Raw genomic sequence first — 23,284 nt, 5'->3', positions numbered from 1 at the left:
AAATAAAAACAGAGGGGTATCATAAAGTGAATGAACGTACGCGATGTAACGAGATTCCGGAAGAAACCATCGTATCTCCTCCGAGGAATCCAACCTGAGAGTAATGCGAAAAGCCTACTCGGGGGTGAACATTCCCCCTCCCCCCTTATATTCCCCCTAGCGCATCATCGCGATACTCTATGCGTCGCTGAAGCCTGAGCCCAACTTCTCGTCACTGCCGAGACGCTCTAAAACATTCCGGGTTTACGATTGCGCAACTCCTTCACGTCGAGGACTCGCATTCTCGTGGGCGAAACTGCCTACCTAGCATGCTTCCGAACTCTCGGCTGGTCCGGATGTTTGGGCGCCTCGCCCGGCCAGGTCGCGGCAACGCCGGGGATTCGTAGGAGGGTAGTGGGGAGCAGCGGCGTGTTGTCGGATCGAGTCTGGATAGAGCGCGTGTGGGAATAGGGGATACGGCTGGCGTTTGCTTGGATGGACGGAGGGGGTATTTTCCCTGATGTGGATATTTCCTGGCTGCGCGTCACGATCGTAGCGGTTTCTGGTATGGTGCCGGCCTCTCTAACATTGCGTGTGCCCTGGGAGTTGCTGGTTGCTTGCCGGCTCGCACTGCTTGGGGCCGCATGGGGTGGCGTGTAGAGAGCAGGGTTGGGCTGCTCCCATGCGACCCATGAGGTAGATCTGTGCTGATACGCGCGGGGAGCCTCGGGGACAGTTAGTAGCTGTGTTAATAGAAGGACTTAGATGTTGATGTGGGCTTACTAGAATAGTGGTAAGGAGTCTCCAACCGCGTTGGCGGAGAGTAAGGGCCGCGACGCTCATTGTGTTGGGCTAGTAGATATGGGTTATTGATGGTGATGTGAAGAGTAACTGAGAAGTTAAAATATAGATTGATATATTATGAGCATGTGGTTCTCCTCTGAAATCCCGAGATGCACGTAGAAGATGCCGGTCGTGTTTGGTTTAAAGGAGGAGGTAGAATCAACAATTAACTCGGTGGAAACTTTAAATATTTACCAGTGAAGAAGAATTAGCTACTGGAGAGTGGCACGTAACTTGCCGACATGCATTATCGAGATACTACATGTGATAATAGATGAATAGGTACGTGCGTGACAAACCGAGAAGTCTTATAGTGAGTGTGTTCACGTCTCCTGTGAGACAACTGTGTTACTACAGTCATAGTGTTATTATTGTAAAACTCTAGGTGTTACAATACCTATTGAATGAAACCGAATTGTTTAAACAAACCTATGGATGTCCCTCGGGCATAAAATGATTGTATGGTTGTTAGGTAGACACCTTTTCTTTGTTCCTAAGCTGAACATGCAATACGCATATCTCTCCATTGCTCCTCTGAGATAGCTAGTTACCTAATTCATACTCAAGTTTAACGATAAAGCTTGAAGACATCGATATTGGCCATAGACTGAGGTTTTGGATATCATGGCCGCTATAGACTCTCCTTGCCGTGTTGTCCCGTAAGAGTATAAGCGAAGGTATACGTTTTCAACGGGCTCTTTTTCTAAACCCAGCTTCATATAAGGTTCGATAGTGCTTGTAAAGGGCCGAAGGTTCTTTACGCAACTATCAAGGCGTGAAGAACTATGAAATTAGGGAAGGCCACCCATGGCAGTTGTATAACTACCTACATAGGTAGGGTCTCGAAGATCAGGCAGTTCTTTCGTTCACTAGGCAATGGCTTAGTTCATAATGAGACTTATATTTCTCGGTTTTCCAGCTTCAACCCTCTTCCTATCATCCTTACCCTCTAAAAAGTATACATTAGTATAGTTATAAGTGGCTAAGACATGATGAGAAGAGTACTTACCTAGGTTAGATGAAGAGGATGCCACGATATACTACGGTCGAATATCGAGCATAAGTCGCGACCCCGTTTTTTAATTATTTTCTGGAATCAATTATAAACTTGCGATTTTGTTGATTTTGGATGGGAAACCACCGTGATCTGACGACACATAGGTGCTCATGACGCCGGGTTGAATATTTAGAATGATAAAGGTCATTACCGTAATGATGCTCCGAATAATACTAATTTTCCCACCTATAGGTTATATTAATCCACAAGACGTTGCTAGTTATCTCCATAAATAGCGAGCCGACAGGTGGGAATTGCATAGTTGGGGTAGGCGATAGGCCATTCGGTGAATGCTACCTAATAGTTCGAAACGAAATTATGTCGATAAATGGTTGTCTTGGTATTTCTCCATGGCATAAAACCTGATCGTTTAGAAAATAAAAAAAGCCCGGAAGGATGTTACTTCTTATAAAGTGATATAGCACTACATCTCCAGTAGAGATCTGTTAATATGAGGTCTATATTCCTTGCTTTTGCTACGGGGGCTACGGCCTCGGCGTCGTATCTAGCGTGGACAGCAGACTCGTTTATCCAACACGGCGTTAAACCCACCCAAGGCTATAGCGAAGCAACTCTATATTCAGGATACGAAGCGGCATATGTGCTTACTCAGAACGAGACGTATGCAGAGTGGTATCGGGGGCAGATCGATGGCCCAGTAGTCCTAGAAAACGGCACAATCAAGGACTGGAAAAGCGAATTCTATTCTTTAGATAACTATCGGATTGGCAACAACATCCTATGGTGGTACGAACGTACGGGGCTCGCAAAATATAAGAACGCCGCGGGCATCATCCGCGCACAGTTAAACAGGCACCCACGGACTGCTACCGGCGGTTTCTGGCATCGCCAGCCCAACTACCCCAACCAGATGTGGCTCGACGGCATCTTCATGGCGGACAGCTTCTACGCGAAGTGGACGCGCTTGTTTGACGCGGAGAACGAGACTGCGTGGGACGACATTGCGCGCCAATTCGATAATATCGATGCGCACACGCGGAATCGGACATCGAATCTCTTGGTTCACGGGTACGACGAGAGCAAGCAAGCAGTATGGGCAGACCCCGTGACGGGTGCCGCGCCGTTGGTATGGAATAGAGCTGTCGGTTGGTATTTTATGAGTCTGCTTGAAGTTATTCCTTTATTTCCACCGCGCCATCCTGGCCGCAAACGGCTCACCCGCTACTTCACGACGCTCGCGGCGGGTCTGAAGAAAGCACAGGATGAGGCTTCTAGTAACTGGTGGCTCATCATGAGCGAGCCGTACCCGGGAGCACCAGGGAACTACATCGAGAGTAGCGCTTCGGCCATGTTCACCTTTGGTTGGCTGAAGGGTATCCGGTTGGGCTTACTTGACGAGAGCGAGTATCTCGAGCCTGCGCTCAAGGCGTACCATGGACTTATAGAGAAGTTCGTGAAAACAGATGACAAGGGTCCTCTAAATTGGGAAGGGACCGTAGAAGTTGGTTCCCTGGGTAGTAATGGAACTTACGAGGTAAGTTCTGATATTATTTACCTACCTCAATGTCTATGAAACTGATGTATGTATGCTGATCGTGACTGGCGAAGTATTACATCTCGATACCCCTGGTCGAAAACGACCACAGGGGAGCTGGAGCTTTCATGCTTGCGGCTTATGAGATGGAAAGACGTTAGGTTCTAATAACTACCTAATTCAATAGGTTGACGGCATGACCGCTAGGCCTGTTACATTAGTCTTATTATAGAAACTCGCACCATAATTGAAGGCATAGATATCACTCGGAGGTATGTAATAAAGCTTGCTCTGAAACCCGGTAGATAGGGAATAGAGAAGATCTTGTGCTGTGGTGTGATCTGGGTAATCTGCTTTTTAAACGTCATAATCGCGTCTTCACGGCCAAGTTACGTAGAAGCTTCGAAACTTCGACACGTCGGAAAAGGACAGGGGTAAATCAAGGCATTTAGGTCTTGATACTACGCTGCCGGTGACAGAATTGAAGAATCAAGTTATTCGTGCACAGGGAAAAGAGAATGCTTAGGTTAGGTATGTATGGTTGTGCTAACGGTCGGTACTATGTAAGTTAATATTGTATCGCAAAGCTAAAGATTTAAGTTCTTGAGCTCGGAGATTTGCTGTTTATGAAAAAGAAAAGAAAAAAACGGAGACGCGATCGGAGATACCCGATCAGAAAGACCCAGTAATGCATGTGGTTGTGGGGAAAGAGATTATGTACCTAAGTACCTAACATATGAGGTACTCTGTAACTAGCGAGCGGTTGTAAATCGTAACAACTTCAATAATGGGAACTTCTTCAGTCAATAGGTCTTCTTCAGCCGCAATCATGTATTTAATTAACAATTATATATACACAATGTTCAAGCATCCTTCTCCTCGTCGGCATCATCATCACTAATCGTACTAGTGCCTCCTCCTTGTGCCTCAGCGACAACCTGTGTTTTCACTACCTTTCCCTCAGGCGTCACATAAATATTTGCGACGGCGTCCAGACCCGGAAAGGGTTTGTATTCATAAGACAGCTCGTATTCCGTTTTTCCATCAATAGTGATGGTTCGGTTATGACCAGTAAATGTCATATCTCTGCTGTAGTAGCCTACTACCTGGCGGCTGTGCTCGTCACCGTTGTTGTCGAGTAGGGAATCATAGATGCTACCGTTCTGTGCCAGAATACGGTTAGTGTGTGTCTGACCGGAATAGTCGTTGACAGAGTAGAGAATATTGTAGGCTAGGTTATAATCGAGTATGTCTCGCTTGGAGTTGGTTGCGGCAGCCGTACTTGATGACGAGGTTGAGCTCTCCTCAAGCGAGTCGGTAAGGTTTCCGACGATGCTTCCTACGTTCTTCCCGAGCGTCGCGACGATGGGATTTAAATCGATCGTGTTCAGAACATCCCCAATCATTTGAACAACATTGCCGAGTCGAGCTTCCAGCTCTACCTTCGCGCTCACGTTCTCGATCCTTAGAGCCACTCTGTCGATTGAAGCGGATACGCCAGCTGTAAAATGTAGCAGATTTAACACTTTGGCGTCGAGATTTATCTTGGCGGTTATGTTATCAACCTCTATATAGATCTCGCCTACAGAGACGGAAGCATTGAGGTATACATCTGGTTCCTGGGGGAGGTCGACGCCGGGCGTATCTGCTGTTTCGTAATTGACTGACTCTGGGTCACCGCGCTTTCTGAGGTCATAACCGATATAGCCGTCATCTTGTGCTATGCAGAAATATAGTAGCGAGGAGCTACAGAGCAGCGGGAGTAACAAGTAGTTACGCATATTTCCTGTTGAGTGAGTGTATGGCGAAGCGACAGCATCCTACAAGCTCTCTAAACACCGAGGGCTACTGGCACACGGATCTCATATAAAGTCAAGCAGTGGATGGGGGCTATTCAATCATCAATACCGCTAGTGTTATACCCCTTTCTAGTCTGCATGCTTTATTCCAAGTTTTAAGAGATTGCAACACAATGCGATGACAGCTCAACTCTCGGGCTTCGATTCGACGAAACATGGCGGACTGGAATCTAGCCACTAGAAAACCCACATAGCCCCTGGATAACACGGAGAATATCCCAGAACGGTTTCTATGACGTGCAATTATCCCCAAAAATTTGTCGAGCTCCATTATTCGATCTGCTCGATCTAGACTATCGACAGGGATTGTTCAAGTTAGCTGAACGAAGGCCGGCCCTAGCTATCATGTGTATGCCGTAATGTTAGGTACTCATGAGATTTTTACCATTTCAAAATGACAGCCCTCCCTCGTCGTAGGTTCTCCTTGGTTGAGATGTACGGTCCTTTGAATCAAGCTTTTTAAACAACTATTTCCTTCGCTAGACAGAGGACCGCCGTCTCCAGGCCTCTTCTCAATTTATCGCCGTCTAGTTAGCTCTCCAAAATGAAGTCATTCGTTTCTAAGGCCATTGCCTTTATGCTATTAGCACTCTTCTCGGTCACTCTAGCGCAGACAGCTTCCTCAACATCAGATGCAGGCCCGACAGAAACAGTATCTGAAGGGACTACGTCGCAACCGCAGGTAACACCTACGGATACCATCACAGGAGGAGCTGACTCCAGCACGACATCGTCATCAGCAACGGCAACAGGCGGAAGCAGTGGTGGCGATACCACTACGAGCGTTCCTTCATATGGAAATACGCCACCGGATGTTTACTTGAATGTCCCAGAGCTCCATGTCGGCAGGATCGAGCTGGACGTGGACAACTTGAATGCAGAAATCAACCTAGCTGCGCAAATAGCAAACTTGGTAGAAATCAACGCAGGAATCCAAGTCGGAATCACCAAAGTGAACATCACGATCGCCGACGTCGACGCCAACTTGGAATTGATAATCAGGCTAGGAAATCTAGCCGATATCGTGAACAGGACGTTGGAATCGCTAAATTTAAATCCGCTACTCATCAACGTGCTCAACGAAGTAACGGATCTCGTCGATGTTGTGATCGGCGCAGTCGACGGTCTGCTTGGCTCGATCGTCAACGGGGACTCAAAGATAAACTTCCTCGTAGACAATCTCGGAAATATCGTGCAAGAGGTGGAGGGCACAGCTGGCAAATTATTAAGTACGATTGTGGGCAACTTCGAGCAGAACATGACCTATACCGGCGTGCAGGAAATTTTGGACGGCGGCCTCATCCAGAAGACGTACAAATACGACCCGTTGTCTGCCCTCGTTAATATTGTGTTCAATGCTGCTGGGCAAGTAGTCCAGGCTGTTGTTTTGAAGGGCAATGGGGGCAGTAGTACATCGACCACCACGGCTGCACCTACAGGTGGAGCCAGGAGATGATCTGAGTGAGATATTAATTAATTTATCATATTAATGGAAGAAATGTTGTATTTCTACTATAACTATTTCAAGTCTTTATTGTGCTAACTAAGTGACTGTGTGGTTACCTGTTATAATATACTAACCTAGGTTGTTAACCCCTATGCGAGAGGTATGATGTTACCCCTTATCAATATGCAAGTACGTTTTCATCTACGAAGGTTGAGATTAAAAGCCTTGAACATATATCACCGTATTCAACCGACTTCTATTTCATCGACGCTGTATCAACTACCTGCTAAGCTAAAGGGCGGATAGTGGCCTGTACATTTAACTTGGGTCGCTCGTCACTAGGAATAGGAGACATTTGGTCCCAGCTTTCGCTATAGATAGAATCTGGTAAAGCTAATTTACCAATGGTCCAATATTATTCCTATACTACTTCTATGGCTCGGCTTCAACAACTTCAATAACTCTATGGTCCACCCATGCGGCGATTGTCCGCTCGGCAAAGGCGTCCACGGTAGTTTTAGGTTGTAAAATATACCCGCAGACGGGCCATATCAAATTCGTCAAGTACGACTTTTTGTACTCGATCATCAGCTCCTCGTCATTCCTGTCAAGCTTTGGTCCACCCAGGCTGTGTAGCGTTGACAGGTAGTAATCCAGTATTTCCATCTCGTGGGCCCGCCGATCCTCGACAGTCATCATAGTTGACACAAAGTACACAAGATCGTGGAAGCACGAGGCAAAATGAAACGCCGACCAGTCCAAGAAGCGTATGCGCCCATCAGCCGTGAAATAGGTATTTCCCATGTGCGTGTCGCCGTGGAGTAGCGTGCGGAACTTGGGATTCCGCCGAGAATAGTACTTCTTCTGCGCTTTTCTAACACGTGCGCCGTCCATTAGATACTCCGGTAGCTTGGGTCGTCCAGGCTCTCGCACGACGCTGTCCCAGGTCTCCGTAATATATAGCATGGCTGGATCGTAAGCGTTATCAATCCCTTGATATTCGTCAGTTATTTCACGCGTCAATCTGAGCCCTCGAAGGCGCTCGGCATTGCACTCACAAGGATAGTCCTCCTGACTCTTGCCCCAGAACTGGGCATGCAATCCAGCTATCTGGTAAACACCTTCAAGCACCGTCTCGAGAGGGTAGGACGCAGCCTCGGATGGAAACGTACACCCTTCATCCACTAGATCTGACATGATGGCGATACCTTGCTGGTCGCTTCTTCCTCCCCACCAGCCCCTTGGATACCCCATATGCTTGATATCCGGCGCAATCTTCGCGAAAAAATCAGCTTCGCGCTGCGCCAGACTTAGAGTCCACGGCTGGGATTTAACCATGACAGGATCGAACACCCCCTTAACACAGATGTGCGATGGCCGTGAGCTTGGATCGGCTACTTCATTTTCATACTCGATGAAGTAGAATAATTTGGTGCCCGTGCCAAATTTAGTCCGTGTCAACGAGACTGACTTGATCTTGTGTCCCAATTTAGACCCCAGCCACTGAGCTGTAACATCGTCAGGGAGTAAAGGGAGCTGTTCGGTAGACATCTCACTCTCGTGTGCCATATTTACAGTCCTTGACGAGAGAAAAGGAGAAATCTGAAGGGGCCTAACCACAAGATGTATCCGATATAAACATGTGTTACACGCTCAAATGAAATATATTCCGACTAGAGTCGGTGATTGTTGACTACTCGACCCATAATGTCTTGAATCAGCGGTGTAAGCAAGTAGGTCAGGCTTTACCCCAATTCATATTCATATAGGTATGTACTTGGCGATATGGAAGGGGAGCGCGATCAATACTGGCCCCGCATGTAAGCCACCGATCTTATGATTCTACACACTTCGAATTATAGTGCTTACCTAGTCTCAACTAAGCTCATCGTCAGTTAGATGGGTGGTAATATAGCCATTTTATTACGTAACTATTTCTTAGTTTCTTAGTGTTTTTCGGTAAATTACTTCCCGCCCTTAAGAGGGTGTGTTTCTTAGCTTGACATGTCTTTATACTATCATTTTGTGTGTGTGTGTGTGTGTGTGTGGAGGGAAGGGGAGGGGGGGAGGGGGGGGGCTATTCAAGGTTCTACTATCTGAAAGGTTACCTAGGACTCACCCGGGACACTATTAAGAAGAGAGAAATAGATTAGCAAGAGTGGTGTTAATAGCATGCTACGAGAAAGGAGATTGTCCGAGAGATTACGCACAATTCGGAAGACTATTTAAGAGGTTATTTCAAGAGATCATATAAGGGGTTACCCGTGAAAGAATGAATATATGTGGGAGATCTATTACCTATCGAGAAGTCTTAGGACCTAGGTACCTATATAGTTAGCTACTTAACCGAGCAGTGTCTAAATAATTGGCCTTGATGCTCTACAATTAGAAGTTCGTAGGAAGAGGCTTTGGTTCATCGTCTTAATTTGTACTAACACCCAAGTAGGACTACATCTTAAATGGGGGGCATCGCTGTTGCGTAGACAGACATCTACAAGTTTAGTAGATAATCTAGCTGAGAAGGGACTTACGATGCCAAGAACTCACCTATAGTTGCTAGTTAGATTGAATACTTCATGGCTTGGTTATTAACTAGACATAAGAATTCGCCAAAGCTCTATAGTATATGGAATACGCATTTACTCTTATTAGCCCAGAAGACTTTACCCTGTTCTAAGCAAGTTGCATGTGACACTCCATTATCGAATACATAGCAAATCTACCAAAGCTATAAACTGCTTGATTCCAAACACAACTTACTATACTAAAGACTGGTTAAAGTATAGGAGCTGGCAATAGTATATGCTACTAGTATACTGTATACGCTCTATGCTCTACATTAAATGTGCAGTTTAACATGAGGAGAGTATTGTTAGTAGAATATTCAAAGGAATAGCATCTTATTAATAAAGAGATACTGTTTATAGCGTTATATTAGTCAGCCAAGAATACTCGGTGGGTCCAAATATGATTCATAGTTGTTCATTCTCGAGTCACTTTTCGTTTTGTCTTGATCATATCATCAGCACAATGGAGATTCTGCGCTTATACGGAAACATATACGAATCCCGCCTCGCTATGGCTAGATGTAGAATAGTATGCCAAAAGGCTGGCTGTAAATTGATTTGTTTATTTAATCACCTACCGCGCTCTCTTATGATAGAGTTGACTTGAACATTTGTATAATCTTGCTAACAACGATACTCTTAATCACGATACTCAATCACGACCTACGAGGGCTAATAGCCAGCATGGTGGACGCAACAACAACGAGCACAACGACAACAAACACAAGCGCTGTGCCAGATCAGCCGTCCCTAACTATTGCAAAAACCCCTTCCTTCTGTAGACTCTGTACCGCAAAATTGAGTGACCAGCAAACGTGGAAAGCCCATCTCAAAAGCGACGAGCAGTAAGCCAGTTCCCACGCCGTGCCTAAAAACTACTAAGCTAATGCTTCGATCGCAGTGTTTACAAACTTCGATTAAAAGCAGCAGAGCCCGGCAGTGTTACATCCCCGCCGCCACCCCCTCCTTCAATAGACGCCGGCCAAACGAAAAGCGCAGCGCCGTCACGCGCTCGAAGAAGAGATGAACCTGATGTTGATGGCGACCAAGACCAAGAAATCACCAGCGACACGGAAGGCGAAATAGAAGATGAACCAGAAGAGGAACCATCGGCACCGGATTTCGATCCTGGCAGTTGTCTCTTCTGTGCGCAAGAGTCCGACATATTAGACGACAACATGACACACATGGCCGCTGCACACGGCTTCAACATACCGTTCCAAGAATTCCTAGCCGTCGACCCCGAGACTGTCGTCGAGTACCTACACTTTGTCATCTCTGGCTACCGAGAATGCATATGCTGCGGCACGCGGCGGGGCACGGTCGAGGGCGTCCAGCAACACATGGTAGCTAAGGGCCACTGCCGGTTTGACATATCCATAGAGACCGAAGAACTCTACGAAATGCCACAATCCGAAAACGCCGTGGTCAACCAGGCGCAACGCGACGGCAGCATGCCGGTGCGCTTGCCGTCGGGAAAGCTCATCTCGCATCGGAAGAATCCCGACAACCAAGATCCCCAAGCCAAGCCTCGACCCGCTCACCGAGAAACGCCAGACCGACATCCAAACCGCCCTCTGGACTCATTTGCCCCACGCCCGGGGACGACCTCGGCTCCTAGTCTCGAGGTTGCCCAACGGGGAGGGAGCGGATGCGGTGAAATCGTGCGTAGTAGCGAGGCTATACTTGCCGCGCAGCTGTCTAAGCTGAGAATAGCAGGCGATAGAATTCAGCACAAGGAAGAAAAGCGGAAGCGATGGAGGCTAGAACGAGCGCAGAACATCATTTCGCTGAAGCGTTTCAAGCTAGATAGTGCCGATGGTCGAATGGGTCGTCAATTCTAGCTAAGACGTCGAATTCCCTAGGTGCATTAGATAGAAAAGGCAATCATCTCATCCTTAACTTCCTCGGCATTAGTGTCACAAGGTGGAACTAAACAGTACCTATGTAAGCATCGTTATTCCGCAAGGAACTCTAATCTAACCATGGGAGCCTGTGGCTATACATACTGAAACTGAATATGTTCTTTGTCCTAGATGTCATCTAAAATCCCGACACTTAGCTCACATCTTCGATCTAGCCTCAACCCGTTGCGCACAGCTCTTAACTTAACCAACAACTTCTTTAGGCTTGGACCTTAATTGCTCAAGTTGCCTATTAAATTCATCCTGACTCGATGCTGTCTTCTTCGCCTTGGCTTCCCTGGCCTTCTTGGCGTTTTGTTGTCTGGTTTTCTTCAGAGACGATTGGGCTTCTGCTAGGGCTTTATAGTAGTCTATCTTGAACTCCGGTAAATGTCGGGGTTCCGTTCTTCCTAGCCATATCAAGGCGGTGATCTCTAGCAGGTACTCGATTTGGGTTGGTAGGGTGCCAAAACCCCATTTTCCAGAACCATATATTCGCAGTGCTTCTATAGCTTCTTCCTCTGGGATCTCGAAAACTGGCAGCATCTTTGTAGCATGGTTCCTATTCTGGATGATGATTGTTGTATTGTGAAGTATCTAACCTAGGAGATTCTCTAAGGACCCATAAGGGTGTTTCTGGGAATGACTATAGGTTTGGGTGTGTCGTTCCGCGCGACGATTTGTTTACACTTATCGTTGGTTAAACGCTTACGGTATAGTGTTTGCATTTCTTCAGGATAAGTTTCTCCCAGCCTGGTCTAAAGTTAATGACCGGCAGTTCATCGTCGTTGACGTAGGCAAGGCCTTTATCTTCAAAGATGTCTTTAAACGCTGTGATAACGTCATGAAGCTTGTCAGGGTTCTTGTATATCGCAACTTCGATCGGATGCTTTGCAGATTTCGTAGTTTGGGACGAACTCGGAGGAAGATCCGAGGATTCGGTTATTCTGTGTCGGGGGTTTTGGTTTTCTGGCATGCTATCAAGAAGGCGCAAACTCCCCATGTCTATATTTCCATGTCTAGAATGACGATGGGTTCATGCTGGTAGTTATCGCTATCGGCGCCCGGGGGTGTGCCTTTGTGTTCGTTGTTCTTGTCTACTTCTTCGTCAGCTACAGCATCGGGTAGGGACTTTCCACCGTATTAGTGGTGGTGCTTAGGCCTCTTGTTCAGCTTAAGCATTTCGTGCCAAAAGGCGGATTCGCTGGTTGTTAGGATTGTATTCTTCCAAGGGCTTGCTAGAATATCTGGTTGTCTAGAATTTCCTTCAAGGTGGCGTTAATGGATTCCTTCGTAGCATCAATTTCGCTTTCGATTTCTTCCGCGTTGCTCTCGTCGCTGTCATCGTCTGTATTGATCAGCTCCATGCGGACCAGGAATGTGCAAGTGATGATCGTTCAGGTCCACCATATGTAGACATAAAGCCTTCAACAGGGGTGTTACCGTCACCAGCAACCGGTTCCATGGAACGCCAGGGGATCCAATCAATGACTTTTTAGGTATTGAGGGCTTAGCCTTAACAGTCGGAGTCTTGGCTCGGGCGAAGTTATTGAGAAAAAGTAGAAGTATAATTAAATTAGAAGGTTTGATGAAAACTAGAAGTGATGACGATCAAGCAGTTTTGTGTCTTGCCTAGGACGGCCGCACGATAAGGGATGATGTGTTATATGTCGGCGCAGTACAGCCGGCGTTATTAAGCGTCGACGAGGACGCAGGCCGAGAATAAATCGTGCCGGATCCTCCTCAAACTTGATGCTTAAACACGATCTGCTTGGGTACAATCGTCATAATAGCCCTGCACGAGCTCCGAGAAACGGTGCCATCCTCCATATTAGGATTTGTTTTAAATCCCCATGTGCTTTTCTGACATGCTGCGAGATGCAATACCGGGGGCGGAAGACAATGTTAGAGGAACATATCGTTGCTCAGCTTGTATGTGTTGCGACTAAGCTGTTTGTTAGACTAGTAAAAGCTTGCTTGGCTCGGCTCGTTGAGATCGCTGATAGAGAGTGATAAATGATGAATTGTCTGTGTTAAGTTATAAATAATTTAGTGTAGTGAAAATAATTAAAATGTGTGTTAGAAATGAAAATGTCTGCCTGTGTTAGGATTCCAATAAATCTTCCAGTTGTCAGTTGCTACTGCCGGGGCGGTCAATAATGCTCCTGCTTCACCTCGTGATGGCCTATTCATCGCGAATGCCAACACTTCTCGCATGCGTGCCTTGTACCTACCTAAGGTAAGGTATGGCACTTGCTCACTGTGGCAGGAGGCACTTACCTCCTTACAATAGAAGTCATTAGATAGGCCGTCGCGTGATTCCCTATACGTTAGCATCTAACCTACATCATTGCGCATGTTTTACTAACTATATGCATGTATGATGTCGTTTGGCACCTACCTTATGAGACGTCAAGATTACAAGTTTACGTACACATGTGGGAAGGTTAGCAATTACCTTATGTGAGGTATACACTCCTTCTAAGTCAGCCAAAGGGCCTCAATATCTCAGGGGCTATTATACAATATCTTAGCAGGTATGTTTGCAGACATTATCTCCTCGCAAAAGTATAACACAAAAAGCGGGCTTTTAATTGCATATACTCGCCAATATTATGACTAGGTATTTTAGTCATGATATTATCCTTATATGCGTGGCCAATGTAAGTGTATATTTTTATGGGAAGAATTGGAAGTAACGTTAACATTATTCTATATACGGAATAACTGTGGTATGTATAGTTCTGTTAATATACTTTCTTATACTTTCCTGGAGTTTAATAATAGTATAATATAATAGGTATACTCTAATATCCTAAAGTTATACCGTTCTAGGACCCCTTACCCGCATTATGTACCTAACTTATGCACTTTAAATGTATATCACAATAGACGAACGATGAGATTGAACTTATAGGTAACTTTGAACTGATTGACTATCATAGAAAATCCAACAAAAAAATCTACCATAAAACCCTTCCCATATTGTAACCCTTAACTCCCATATTCCAACAAGGTTACCTTAGGTAATCTAACAATAAGAAAATCTTTATTCTTTCGTACACATTTCTCGTTATTTCCAATCTCAGCCTCTTTAAGGTAGAGCGCCATCCACAATCATTCCTGCCAAGTCCTTCATAGTTGTCCTGGTATCTAGCAGGTCAAGCATGCTAATATCAGCCCCGAAAGCAGTGTTAAACCAGTTGCGTAGCTCTGCTGCGATCAAGCTGTCTACACCGTAGTCGGCGACAGTGCGGTTTGCGTCTACTCCTGATACGTCGATAAATAAGACTTGCGCAACTGTTGCTACGACGGCAGACGTGACCAAGGCTTGAGTCTTGTTGCGCTCTTCGGGGCCCTTCGCGATAGCCTCTTCGAAGCTTTGTCGGAGCTCTGCCGTGGCCGAGTTGCCGTGACCCTTGTTCTTGCCTTGTGTGCCGTCGTCGTCATGATGTCTTTGGGCATCTTCGAATGCCCGCATCACCTGTGCCACTCGCGCATCGCTGTACCAGCGGGGAGTGGGGCCGACGTTGCCGTTGTTGGCAGCCATCTCCTCTAGTCTCTTATCCGCCATCTCGCGGGGGTCAAGGCAGGTGATGATGGTAGAGCCCGATAGAGGGTCTTCTTGAATGCCACTCCAAGACTCGGCCTCTCCGTCAATCTTATTGTTGAGGAAGGCAATCTCGAGGTACTTCAGGAACTCGTGTTCAGTCACACCGAGAGCCTTGTTACGGGCCATCAGGTTGAGAGTAGTAGTGCTAGTGCTGAGGAATCCCACGTCCGTAATAAGACCGAAAGAAGCAGTAGAAGCGGGGAGACCTTGGCTTCTGCGGTGTCGTGCGAACATCTCTTGGAAGTTGTTGGCAGCCGTGTAAGCGCTCTGGGTAGCGAGAGCTAGGACGGATTCCAGAGAGGTGGTCATGACGAAGAAGTCAAGAGGCAACGACTTGGTAGCTTCGTGTAGGTTGCGGGTTCCGTGAACCTTGGCGGCGAGACCTGAAGTCCACTGCTCCGTGCTGAGCTTATCGAATGACAAATCCTGGTAGGAAACGGCAGCGTGCACAACACCCTTGATAGTCTTGTCTTGAGAGTATTTCACGAAGACGCGGCGGACGTCGTCGGATTTGCTGACGTCGCATCGCACCGAGCTCACTTTGATACCGCGAGTGTCTAGTTGAGCGACAAGAGCTTGGGCTTCGCTGGACTGGGTTCCGCTCCTAGAAAGGATGACAAAGTCGCAAGCACCGCGCTCAACCATCCATCGAACGATGCTCCTTCCAAGACCTCCGAGACCACCGGTGATAATGTATCGCGCCTCGGGATCGAACTTGGCACGAGGGACAGGCGGTACCATCTTGACAAGGGCGTCAGGGTTTTGGAAGGTGACAACCAGCTTACCGATATGGGTACCTTTGGAGAAACCGAGGAGGACTTGGTCTAGCTGGGACACGTCCGAGGATGTGACAGGCTTCACAGGTCCGATGTGTCCAGCGCGGTAGTGCTTGTCAACGGATTCCATCAGTAGACGGGCCTTCTCAGCGCTGGCATCCATCACAACACCCAAGTCGAAAGACGAGAAGGTGGCACTCTTCTGGAAAAGCTCCAAAGCCATGGTCATCGAGTTCTGCACATCGACACGTCCCACGTCTACATACCTTCCTAGGGGTGCGACAAGCTTGAGCGACTCGTGTAGCATGTCTCCAGTTGAAGTGCCGAGGATTACGTCGAATCCCTTACCACCGCTGGCTTCGATGAGTCTGGGAATATCCTTAGGGTCGCGCGAAGAGAATATGTGCGACGCGGGGATTCCTGCCTTCTCCGTTAGGTAGCGAGCCTTGTCGGGGGTACCAGCCGTAGCAAAAATCTCGGCTCCCTTGGAGCGGGCTAGCTGGATAGCGCAAAGACCTAGACCGCCGGTAGCTGACTGGATGAGAACCTTCTCGTTCTTCTTGAGCTGGGTAGCGTGCTCGAATGCGTATATAGCAGTCATGTAGACTAGAGGCATCGTGGCTACTTCAACAAAGTCGTCTCCCGCCTGCATTCGCTGGACGTGCCGAGCTGGCGTGCGCACGAAGTTGCCAAAGTGACCTTTACCCATACCGTAGACCTTGTCGCCAGGGCGGAAATCGACGACATTAGCGCCTACCTTGTCAACAACTCCCGAGAATTCTGAAGAGAAGTTGTTCATGTCGAAACGACCTGCCGAGATGGCAAGGTCCTTCCAGTTAAGGCCCACGGCGGCAACCTTGACTTGGATCCAGTCCTCAGGAAGAGGCTTCCACATCTCCTCGTACGGCTTGAAGTATAGAGAAGTCAGGATACCGGGAGTCTCGAATGCGGCGCGGACGGGTCCGTGGCGGCCAAAGGGCAGCATCTCGGCGCGACTCGGCGACATCTCTAGCTTCTCGTAAAACTCACCGAGCGCGGTGTCTGGCGCCACTCTGCTTACCCAAAGGCAGCCATCCTGCCACACGAATTCGTGGTCTTCGCTCTCGCCGGTAGACTTGCCCTGGAGCGCGAACTCTTGGTCGATGATCGACTTGGCAAGGTTAGGGTCTCGGATATCGCTAGCGGGGTCCACGTCGACAAACAAAAACTTGGATGTCGGATTCTCCGTCCCGATGGTGCGCAGAAGACCTGCGGCAACACCGGCGTCGGGGTTGGTTCCCTTGACGATACCAGTGCTAGTGATAGATACCGTGCTCGAAGCATTGCGGACGATATTCTTAATAGTCTGGAGGTGGTGCTCGTTGGCCTCGATCATCAAGAAGTCGTCTTCCAAAGAAGCGATGACGCGCGAGTTGGGAGGTAGGTAAGCGCTCTGGGAGATGGGAAGAATCTCGGAAGTAATCTGGCGACGCTCTAGCTCAGCAGCAAGCTGGGTCAGGATCTCGGGCTGCTCGTTAGAGTACAGAAGGTACACGTTAGATCCAGTAGTCTGGAGAGAAAGCTTGGAGCTGTCGGTCTCGACGGCAGTAGCTACAATAGTAGAAGCCGTCGTGTAGGGGGCGGGATAATCATCTAAGGAAAGGTCTGTTCCTGAGAAGCCAGCAGCCTTGAGGGCAGAGTTCCACTGGTCTAAAGTCAAGAAAGGACTTTCGACACGACCGTCGGGGATACCGCTCCAGTAACCAGTAAGGTTACCCAACACTAGACCGTGTCCAATGATGGTCCTGGTGTTCTCAATCACGATGAGCTTTCCACCGGGCTTAAGAAGTCTGCGGCAGTTAGTGAGAGTCTCAGAGATGCTAGCCGTAGCGTGCAGACACTCAGAAGCAATCACAACATCGTATACGGATTCGAATCCCTGGGTCATCGGGTCGTTCTCGATGTTTAAGACGGAGAAGTTCATGTCCCTATACTTAGCCATAGCCTCGCGCGCGGAGGATAAGAAACCACTTGACACATCAGTGTAAGTGTACTCCTTGTAGCGCTTGATGCCGTTGTCGTTGGCAAGCGCCTTCATGATGATACGGGTAGCACCACCAGTTCCGGCACCAACCTCAAGAATGTTAAGACTGGGCTCGATGTGACCAAGAGACTCGAATAGCTTCAAGACTTGCGGGTAAGCACCAGTCATAGTAATACCTTCCTCGTACAAGGATGTAAGCATGCCGTTGGGAACAACGACATCGAGACCAGACCTGCGCTCATACAGGATGTCGTCAATGTTGTTAAAAAGCTCCCTGGCAATTCGGACATCAGAGCAGTGCTGGTTTTCTTCGACTAGCTGACTGATAAGCTGCTGACGTTCGGCGCTCGATAGATTCTTAGCCTCCTTGACGTAGTCGTTATCGTCGTCCATGCGCTTGCGAACCCACTTCATGAATTCCCGCTGGTTTTCGGCCGCGGTTGCCAGTTCTACCTTGTCACCGTAGCGCTCAAATATGTCTACGACCATTAGAGTAGCCAACCTGTCAAAGACGTCAAACAGGTAGCACTTGTCGATGTTCTCCTGCGGCGGAGGGAAAAGCTTTCCTGCCTGCGAAGTCTTGAGGCTGCGGACATCAGGCTTCCAGGAGAGGCGCATCACCGGGGCGCTGAACTCCTTGTTATTATCTTGCGAGCTCTGCTTCTCAGTGTAGCTGATGCAGCGTAGCTGAGGCAAATCCATGACGACTTCGTCAGATTGGTTTACCAGCTGCATCTTAGCGTAGGCTCCTCGCAAGCCCTTAAGCTCACCACCGGCGATGGCGGTGCCCCAGCTCTCGGTGTTACCATTCTTCAGGTACAGCTTGTCAATGTGAGTCGGGACATACGCGGTATGAGTAACGTTGGTCTGTCCTCCGTGGCAGGCGATGAGACCTAGCTGGAAGATAGCGTCAAGAGAAGCGGGGTGGAGCGGGTAGCTCGACTCGCCGCCCTTAATTGTACCAGCTGTCGTGTCAAGAGCGACCTTGGCCACAGCCAACTTTTGAGCAGGGTCGGCTTGGATCTCGCGCAGACCCTGGAATGCGGGTCCGTAGCCTAGGCCGATCTCCTTGAAAGTCTTGTACCAGGAGCGAGTGCTGACGGCCCTGGCATCCATCTCGGTAGACATCTTCTTTGAGGAGACGGGTCCGCCAATTTCAACCTTGACGAGACCGGAGCAGTGCTTCGTCCACTGGTCTGAATCTTTCACGACGGAGCTGATAGAGAAGCTCGTCCAGGCGGGGGCCTTTGCGGTGGCCGTATCAACGAGTTCCAAGCTGATGAGAACTTCAACTCCGTAGTCGTCATCCGGAATGCGCAGCGCGTTGCTGATGGAGACGTTGCGCAGAGAGAATCCGGTGATGGGGAAAGGCTCAGGGAATTCGTTGTAAGCCCGGGAAGCTACTTCGACAGCCATGGCAATATAGCCAGCACCAGGGAAGACTGGGTGAGGCAAAAGCCTATGGTCACCGAGCCACGGCAAGTCTTTGAGGCGTAGGATGTTGCGCCACTGAGGCCTGAGTTTAGCGTTTCCGGGAAGCTTAGATCCAACCAGATCGTGGCTCTGAATGCTACGGGATCGGAGTTCCTGGCTGAATCGGCTCTCGTAATAGTGGATTGGCCCGTAAGCATATTTGTAAGGAGGCAGGTTTACGGCCGTGCTACCATGGACGAGGGTCAGCTTGTTTTCGGCGGCATCAATTTCGTCCACTGAGTTAACAAGGCCGAGATCGATACGGGCGTTCAGGCAGAACAGGGTACCGGCAAGGTTAAGCATAGAAACCTGGGCGTCTTCCTTGCGCTTCAAAGTCGAGAAGTAAGGCTTGGTTTCGTCAACGCTCTTCAGGATCTGAGCAACAGGGCCCTTGAGAGCAGGGTGCGGGCCAACTTCGACAAGAACGTCGATAGGGTTAGACTCCGAGTTAGCCATGCGCAGCACAGCGTCGGAGAATCGTACAGGAGACTCAAGGTTAGCTCTCCAGTATCGCGGGTTAACCTCGATACCTATCGCAGCCTTCTCGGGGTAAACAGACGATGTCCAGGCTGTTGCCGGGTATCTCTGCTTGAGATCGGCGAGTCCTAAGTCAGCTACACGAGCGAGGCCCTTGGTAAGGCTGCTCTCGTAGTCTTCACCTAAAGGTCGCATGTGGTGCGAATGGTAAGCATTGCCGCCGGTCTGGAGTAGACGGTTGAATTTCCTGTCCTGTTCCAAAAGCTTAGAAAGCTCCTCAATTGCTTCAACGTCACCACTGAGGGTGAGACTGTTGGGGGAGTTAACGGCAGCAATCTTGATCTTCTCCTCTAAACCAATCAGGTACTCCTGTGCCTCTTCACGTCCTAAGCCGACAGCAAGCATAGCACCCTGTCGCTTGTTCTTAGCAACGGCCTGGCCACGGAAGTACGCAGCGGCAATGGCCTCAGCAGCTGTGATGCGACCGGCGGCGTAAGTAGCAGCCATCTCACCTGAAGAGTGACCGACAACACCGGAGGGGCGCACATCCCATGAGGATAGCAGATCTAGCAATGCAACCTGCACCGCAGTGCAAACAGTCTGGGAGATCTCGGGATGCTGGATGCGGTCAGGCTCGCAGTTACCGGTAAGGATGTCCTCGATCTTCCACGAGGGCTTCTCCAGGAGCGCACCGAGAACGTAGTCCATGTACTCGATTGACTTCCTGAATACGGCGTATTGGCGCAGTTCGCGTCCCATAGCGGGCCACTGAGCGCCCTGACCCGTGAAGACGAAGCCGAGCTTTGCAGTCTTGGCAGAACTTGAGATGACTGCGAGCTTGTCAAGGCTCTCCTTAAGAGACTGCTCCGGGTCCTCCTTATTGACGATGCTGAAAGTTCGCTGCATCAGCTTAGTGCGCTTGGTTGAGAGAGTGTACGCGACATCTGCCAGAGAATGAGTATCAACATTGTCAGCCAAGGTAGCGACGTTGAGCTTGAGAGACGCTTCGTTGTGGGCCGAGAATGGGAGCACCACCAAGTCGCGGGTGGTGGCGTCAGCCTTTCGTACCGACTTGACCTCGGCTGCGAGGGGATAATGCGGCGGCACCGAGATGGTCTCGATGGGGCCGTCAATCTCGACCACATCAGCCAGGGCCTTTTGAGGTACCGCATACACACCAGGCTTGACGTAGTTGGGGATGACATTGTTGACGTGATCAATGATGCAGTGACCGTTAGCGCCTCCGTATCCGAAGGAGTTGATGCTAGCACGGCGGATCTTGCCAGCGGGCCACGGGGTCATCTCCCGCAGCACAACGGCCTTGGCCTTTTCGAGATCAATCTTGGGGTTGAGCTTATTGACACCGACGCTAGGCGGGATGACACCGTGCTCTAACGCGAGCACGACCTTCATGATTCCGGCGATGGCGCTCGCGGATTCAGTGTGGCCCAAGTTGGTCTTGATGGAACCAAGATACAGCGGGTCGTCTGCCGACTTCTCGGAAGAGAAAACATCGCTGATAGTAGAGACTTCGATCGGGTCACCAACAGGTGTTCCGGTGCCGTGGCATTCGAAGTAGGTCGTGTCGCCTAGAGGAAGGTTTCCGGCGTTCTGGTACGCTTGGCGGATGACAGCTTCCTGTCCCACGTTGCTGGGATGGGTAATACCACCGGTACGACCGTTGGCGTTGATAGCGGTACCCCTGACTACGGCACGGATGGGGAACTCGCCCTTAACCGCGTCCGATACCTTTTTCAGGTAGAGCGCGGCGAAACCCTCACCACGAGCGTAGCCGTCCGCCGAGGCGTCAAAGGTGTGGCAAGTAGATGTCGCTGACAAGACACCAAGCTTTGTCATCATGAGCTGCGCGGTCGGATCCATGATGCAGTTGGAGGCGGCTACGATGGCCGAGTCGCAGTCGCCGCTCCTGATAGCCGTGACGGCAAGGTGGAGCGCATACATAGAAGATGAGCAAGCGGTGTCAAGAGTAACACTAGAACAGTCACGTCTCAGCATTTGATAACGCGCGGAACAATTAGTAGGAAGTCTTACCTGGGACCTAGAAGGTTGAGAATGTAGTTAACGCGGTTGCTAAGAATGCTGATAGAGCTTCCGGTGCTAGCGTAAGGGCGAGGGTGGTCAGGGTCTCGTCCCGCAATGAGAGTGTGATCAGTGCTGAAGTTGCCGACGAAGACGCCGGTGCGCGACCCGGAGAAGCTCTCCCATGGCTCTCCGGCGTTTTCGAAGGCCTCGTATACAACTTCGAGGAGCTTCCTCTGAGAGGGATCCACTGTAGTATTCAGTCAGTGACGATTCTTCTATGGCTTCTCGGGTTCTTGACCCCTTTCCGAAGGCTCATGTTACTTACTCGTTTCTACTTCCAAGGGTGTCATGCCAAAGAAGGATGGGTCGAACAGGCGGGGGTCCTCCGCCAACAAGAAACCTCCGCGAGTTGCGACGCTCCCCGGGCGATCGGGGTTGGGATGGTGGAAACCGCTAAGGGGGAAGCGGTGATCGCCAAATTCTCGGTAGCCGGTCTGCTTGTTTTTCAAAAGCTCCCACAAGCCCGAGGCATCTTGGACGTCTCCCGGCCATCGGCAACCTAGTATACTCGGTCAGTAACGCCATCAGTAAGACTTTGAAGCTGTACTCACCCATGCCGACGATGGCGATCGGCTCTGGGTTATGACCGCTGAAGTCATTCTGCATTTCAGGTGCCCCGTTGTTAGTCGACTTAGAAGACATGGCTGGCTGATTTTGTGGTGTGTTGAACAATGAAGAGCTGATGATAATCTAAAAGTTGAAAGAAAAGACGCGGCGAAATCTATCCCAAATACCCAAGTAATGCTGTGTTTTGTTTGTCTAAAGAATCTAATCAACCTCATCTCGAGTCGCGGAGGCCATGATATTAGTAGTTCATCTTGAAGTTTAGACGAAGTCGTCTTGCTGACATAATTCTCCTATCTAGGATCTGACGTCTGTAGTCCTAAGCCTCTGTATTCCTTCGATATACTCAAGCCGATGAAAGTCGGCCGAAGATTGTAAGATTCTGGCCAGAGTTAGTAAGACGGTTCGTTGCCGAATGCTGCGCCTCCCGCATCCGCCTTCAGCTCCAATCCATCAACCATTCCCGACGGATCGTCATTCTAGGTATTCGCCTCGCATCGCGAAGGTTTCTAGAAGCTATAGGTAATTCTATTTTTGCTATCTTGCAAGGGAGATAAGCAGTATTTTCTTACTGAGATATCTTCCCTGCTGTACCCCTTGCCCTGGGTCGAGGAGCCGTCTATCTGATTACTCATTAAATCCTAACTCTTGTTCACGATATCCGCTTGGACTTGGGTCCAATTCTTAATCATTCCTTCGAAACCAGAGGCTGATGAATGAATAATGAAGAATGACAGGCCACCCTGAACAACATTGCGTAAACCATCAACATCTCCGGGCCTAGCGGCACATGTTTATCGCGGACCGCAAGCATAACCGCCGGCGCAGTTACATATCTGTGCCTTAAACCCCACACTAGACCCCAGCTTATCAGCTTTACCTATTAGGTGTCTCACGGCATCTTGCCTCCATTTCGAGAGGATCGCTAGCCCTTACATGCGTTCCTTTATCTTATCAGTAACAGACACGAGCTCGTCTAGCCTCTAATTTTGATTACAACATCGTTTCGGAGGAATGAGGTATTGATTTCAGTATTGTCATAGGAGAATGATATAATAACTTTATCGTCAAAAGACACTGGCCGCAATATCGTCACAGGAAAAT

The 23,284-nt window shown here is 49.0% G+C and overlaps 8 protein-coding genes across 8 annotated transcripts; 3 read left to right on the top strand and 5 right to left on the bottom strand.

Moving 5' to 3' along the window:
• Positions 1-299: 299 nt before the first annotated feature.
• On the bottom strand, positions 300-822 carry F4813DRAFT_385546 (uncharacterized protein; the record flags this gene model as incomplete). Its single annotated transcript, XM_049246270.1, has 2 exons — positions 300-704; positions 763-822. The coding sequence occupies 2 exons, from the start codon at positions 820-822 to the stop codon at positions 300-302; spliced, it is 465 nt and encodes a 154-aa protein (XP_049103840.1).
• A 1,238-nt stretch (positions 823-2,060) lies between these two features.
• F4813DRAFT_346051 (glycoside hydrolase family 105 protein) lies at positions 2,061-3,951 on the top strand. The gene has a single exon (XM_049241816.1). It carries the CDS (start codon positions 2,331-2,333, stop codon positions 3,411-3,413), a length of 1,083 nt encoding a protein of 360 aa, XP_049103839.1. The 5' UTR covers positions 2,061-2,330; the 3' UTR covers positions 3,414-3,951.
• Positions 3,952-4,168: 217 nt separating this feature from the next.
• Positions 4,169-5,466, bottom strand: F4813DRAFT_175486 (uncharacterized protein). The gene has a single exon (XM_049239247.1). It carries the CDS (start codon positions 5,153-5,155, stop codon positions 4,238-4,240), a length of 918 nt encoding a protein of 305 aa, XP_049103838.1. The 5' UTR covers positions 5,156-5,466; the 3' UTR covers positions 4,169-4,237.
• Positions 5,467-6,700, top strand: F4813DRAFT_175485 (uncharacterized protein). Its single transcript, XM_049239246.1, has one exon. It carries the CDS (start codon positions 5,778-5,780, stop codon positions 6,687-6,689), a length of 912 nt encoding a protein of 303 aa, XP_049103837.1. The 5' UTR covers positions 5,467-5,777; the 3' UTR covers positions 6,690-6,700.
• A 218-nt stretch (positions 6,701-6,918) lies between these two features.
• On the bottom strand, positions 6,919-8,450 carry F4813DRAFT_175482 (kinase-like domain-containing protein). The gene is made up of 2 exons (XM_049239245.1): positions 7,739-8,450; positions 6,919-7,672 (listed from the first exon to the last, which is right to left on the bottom strand). Exons 1-2 carry the CDS (start codon positions 8,247-8,249, stop codon positions 7,113-7,115), a joined length of 1,071 nt encoding a protein of 356 aa, XP_049103836.1. The 5' UTR covers positions 8,250-8,450; the 3' UTR covers positions 6,919-7,112.
• A 762-nt stretch (positions 8,451-9,212) lies between these two features.
• Positions 9,213-11,091, top strand: F4813DRAFT_378772 (C2H2 type zinc-finger-domain-containing protein; the record flags this gene model as incomplete). Its single annotated transcript, XM_049245371.1, has 3 exons — positions 9,213-9,232; positions 9,976-10,092; positions 10,149-11,091. 3 exons carry the CDS (start codon positions 9,213-9,215, stop codon positions 11,089-11,091), a joined length of 1,080 nt encoding a protein of 359 aa, XP_049103835.1.
• Positions 11,092-11,223: 132 nt separating this feature from the next.
• F4813DRAFT_175443 (uncharacterized protein) lies at positions 11,224-11,846 on the bottom strand. The gene has a single exon (XM_049239244.1). The coding sequence runs from the start codon at positions 11,695-11,697 to the stop codon at positions 11,356-11,358; it is 342 nt and encodes a 113-aa protein (XP_049103834.1). The 5' UTR covers positions 11,698-11,846; the 3' UTR covers positions 11,224-11,355.
• Positions 11,847-13,988: 2,142 nt separating this feature from the next.
• F4813DRAFT_175408 (polyketide synthase) lies at positions 13,989-22,707 on the bottom strand. The gene is made up of 4 exons (XM_049239243.1): positions 22,168-22,707; positions 21,882-22,115; positions 21,566-21,803; positions 13,989-21,506 (listed from the first exon to the last, which is right to left on the bottom strand). Exons 1-4 carry the CDS (start codon positions 22,256-22,258, stop codon positions 14,246-14,248), a joined length of 7,824 nt encoding a protein of 2,607 aa, XP_049103833.1. The 5' UTR covers positions 22,259-22,707; the 3' UTR covers positions 13,989-14,245.
• Positions 22,708-23,284: the final 577 nt, after the last annotated feature.

This window comes from Daldinia decipiens, assembly GCF_022478715.1.
Source record: "Daldinia decipiens strain CBS 113046 unplaced genomic scaffold F4813scaffold_3, whole genome shotgun sequence".
Classification (NCBI taxonomy): Eukaryota; Fungi; Ascomycota; class Sordariomycetes; order Xylariales; family Hypoxylaceae; genus Daldinia; species Daldinia decipiens.
The sequence above is the reverse complement of the archived record's forward strand: the minus strand, read 5'-3'. Positions and strand labels throughout refer to the sequence as shown.

Bases quoted from the DNA above. Each gene is read 5' to 3' on its own strand.
- F4813DRAFT_175486 (XM_049239247.1), bottom strand. From the start codon at position 5,155: ATGCGTAACTACTTGTTACTCCCGCTGCTCTGTAGCTCCTCGCTACTA.
- F4813DRAFT_346051 (XM_049241816.1), top strand. From the start codon at position 2,331: ATGAGGTCTATATTCCTTGCTTTTGCTACGGGGGCTACGGCCTCGGCG.
- F4813DRAFT_175443 (XM_049239244.1), bottom strand. From the start codon at position 11,697: ATGCTGCCAGTTTTCGAGATCCCAGAGGAAGAAGCTATAGAAGCACTG.
- F4813DRAFT_175482 (XM_049239245.1), bottom strand. From the start codon at position 8,249: ATGGCACACGAGAGTGAGATGTCTACCGAACAGCTCCCTTTACTCCCT. The intron at 7,673-7,738 runs GTGAGTGCAATG...ACGAATATCAAG, and splicing joins GAGTCAGGAGGACTATCCTT to GGATTGATAACGCTTACGAT.
- F4813DRAFT_175485 (XM_049239246.1), top strand. From the start codon at position 5,778: ATGAAGTCATTCGTTTCTAAGGCCATTGCCTTTATGCTATTAGCACTC.
- F4813DRAFT_175408 (XM_049239243.1), bottom strand. From the start codon at position 22,258: ATGTCTTCTAAGTCGACTAACAACGGGGCACCTGAAATGCAGAATGAC. The intron at 22,116-22,167 runs GTGAGTACAGCT...CGAGTATACTAG, and splicing joins GATCGCCATCGTCGGCATGG to GTTGCCGATGGCCGGGAGAC. The intron at 21,507-21,565 runs GTAAGACTTCCT...TGACTGTTCTAG, and splicing joins CTCAACCTTCTAGGTCCCAG to TGTTACTCTTGACACCGCTT.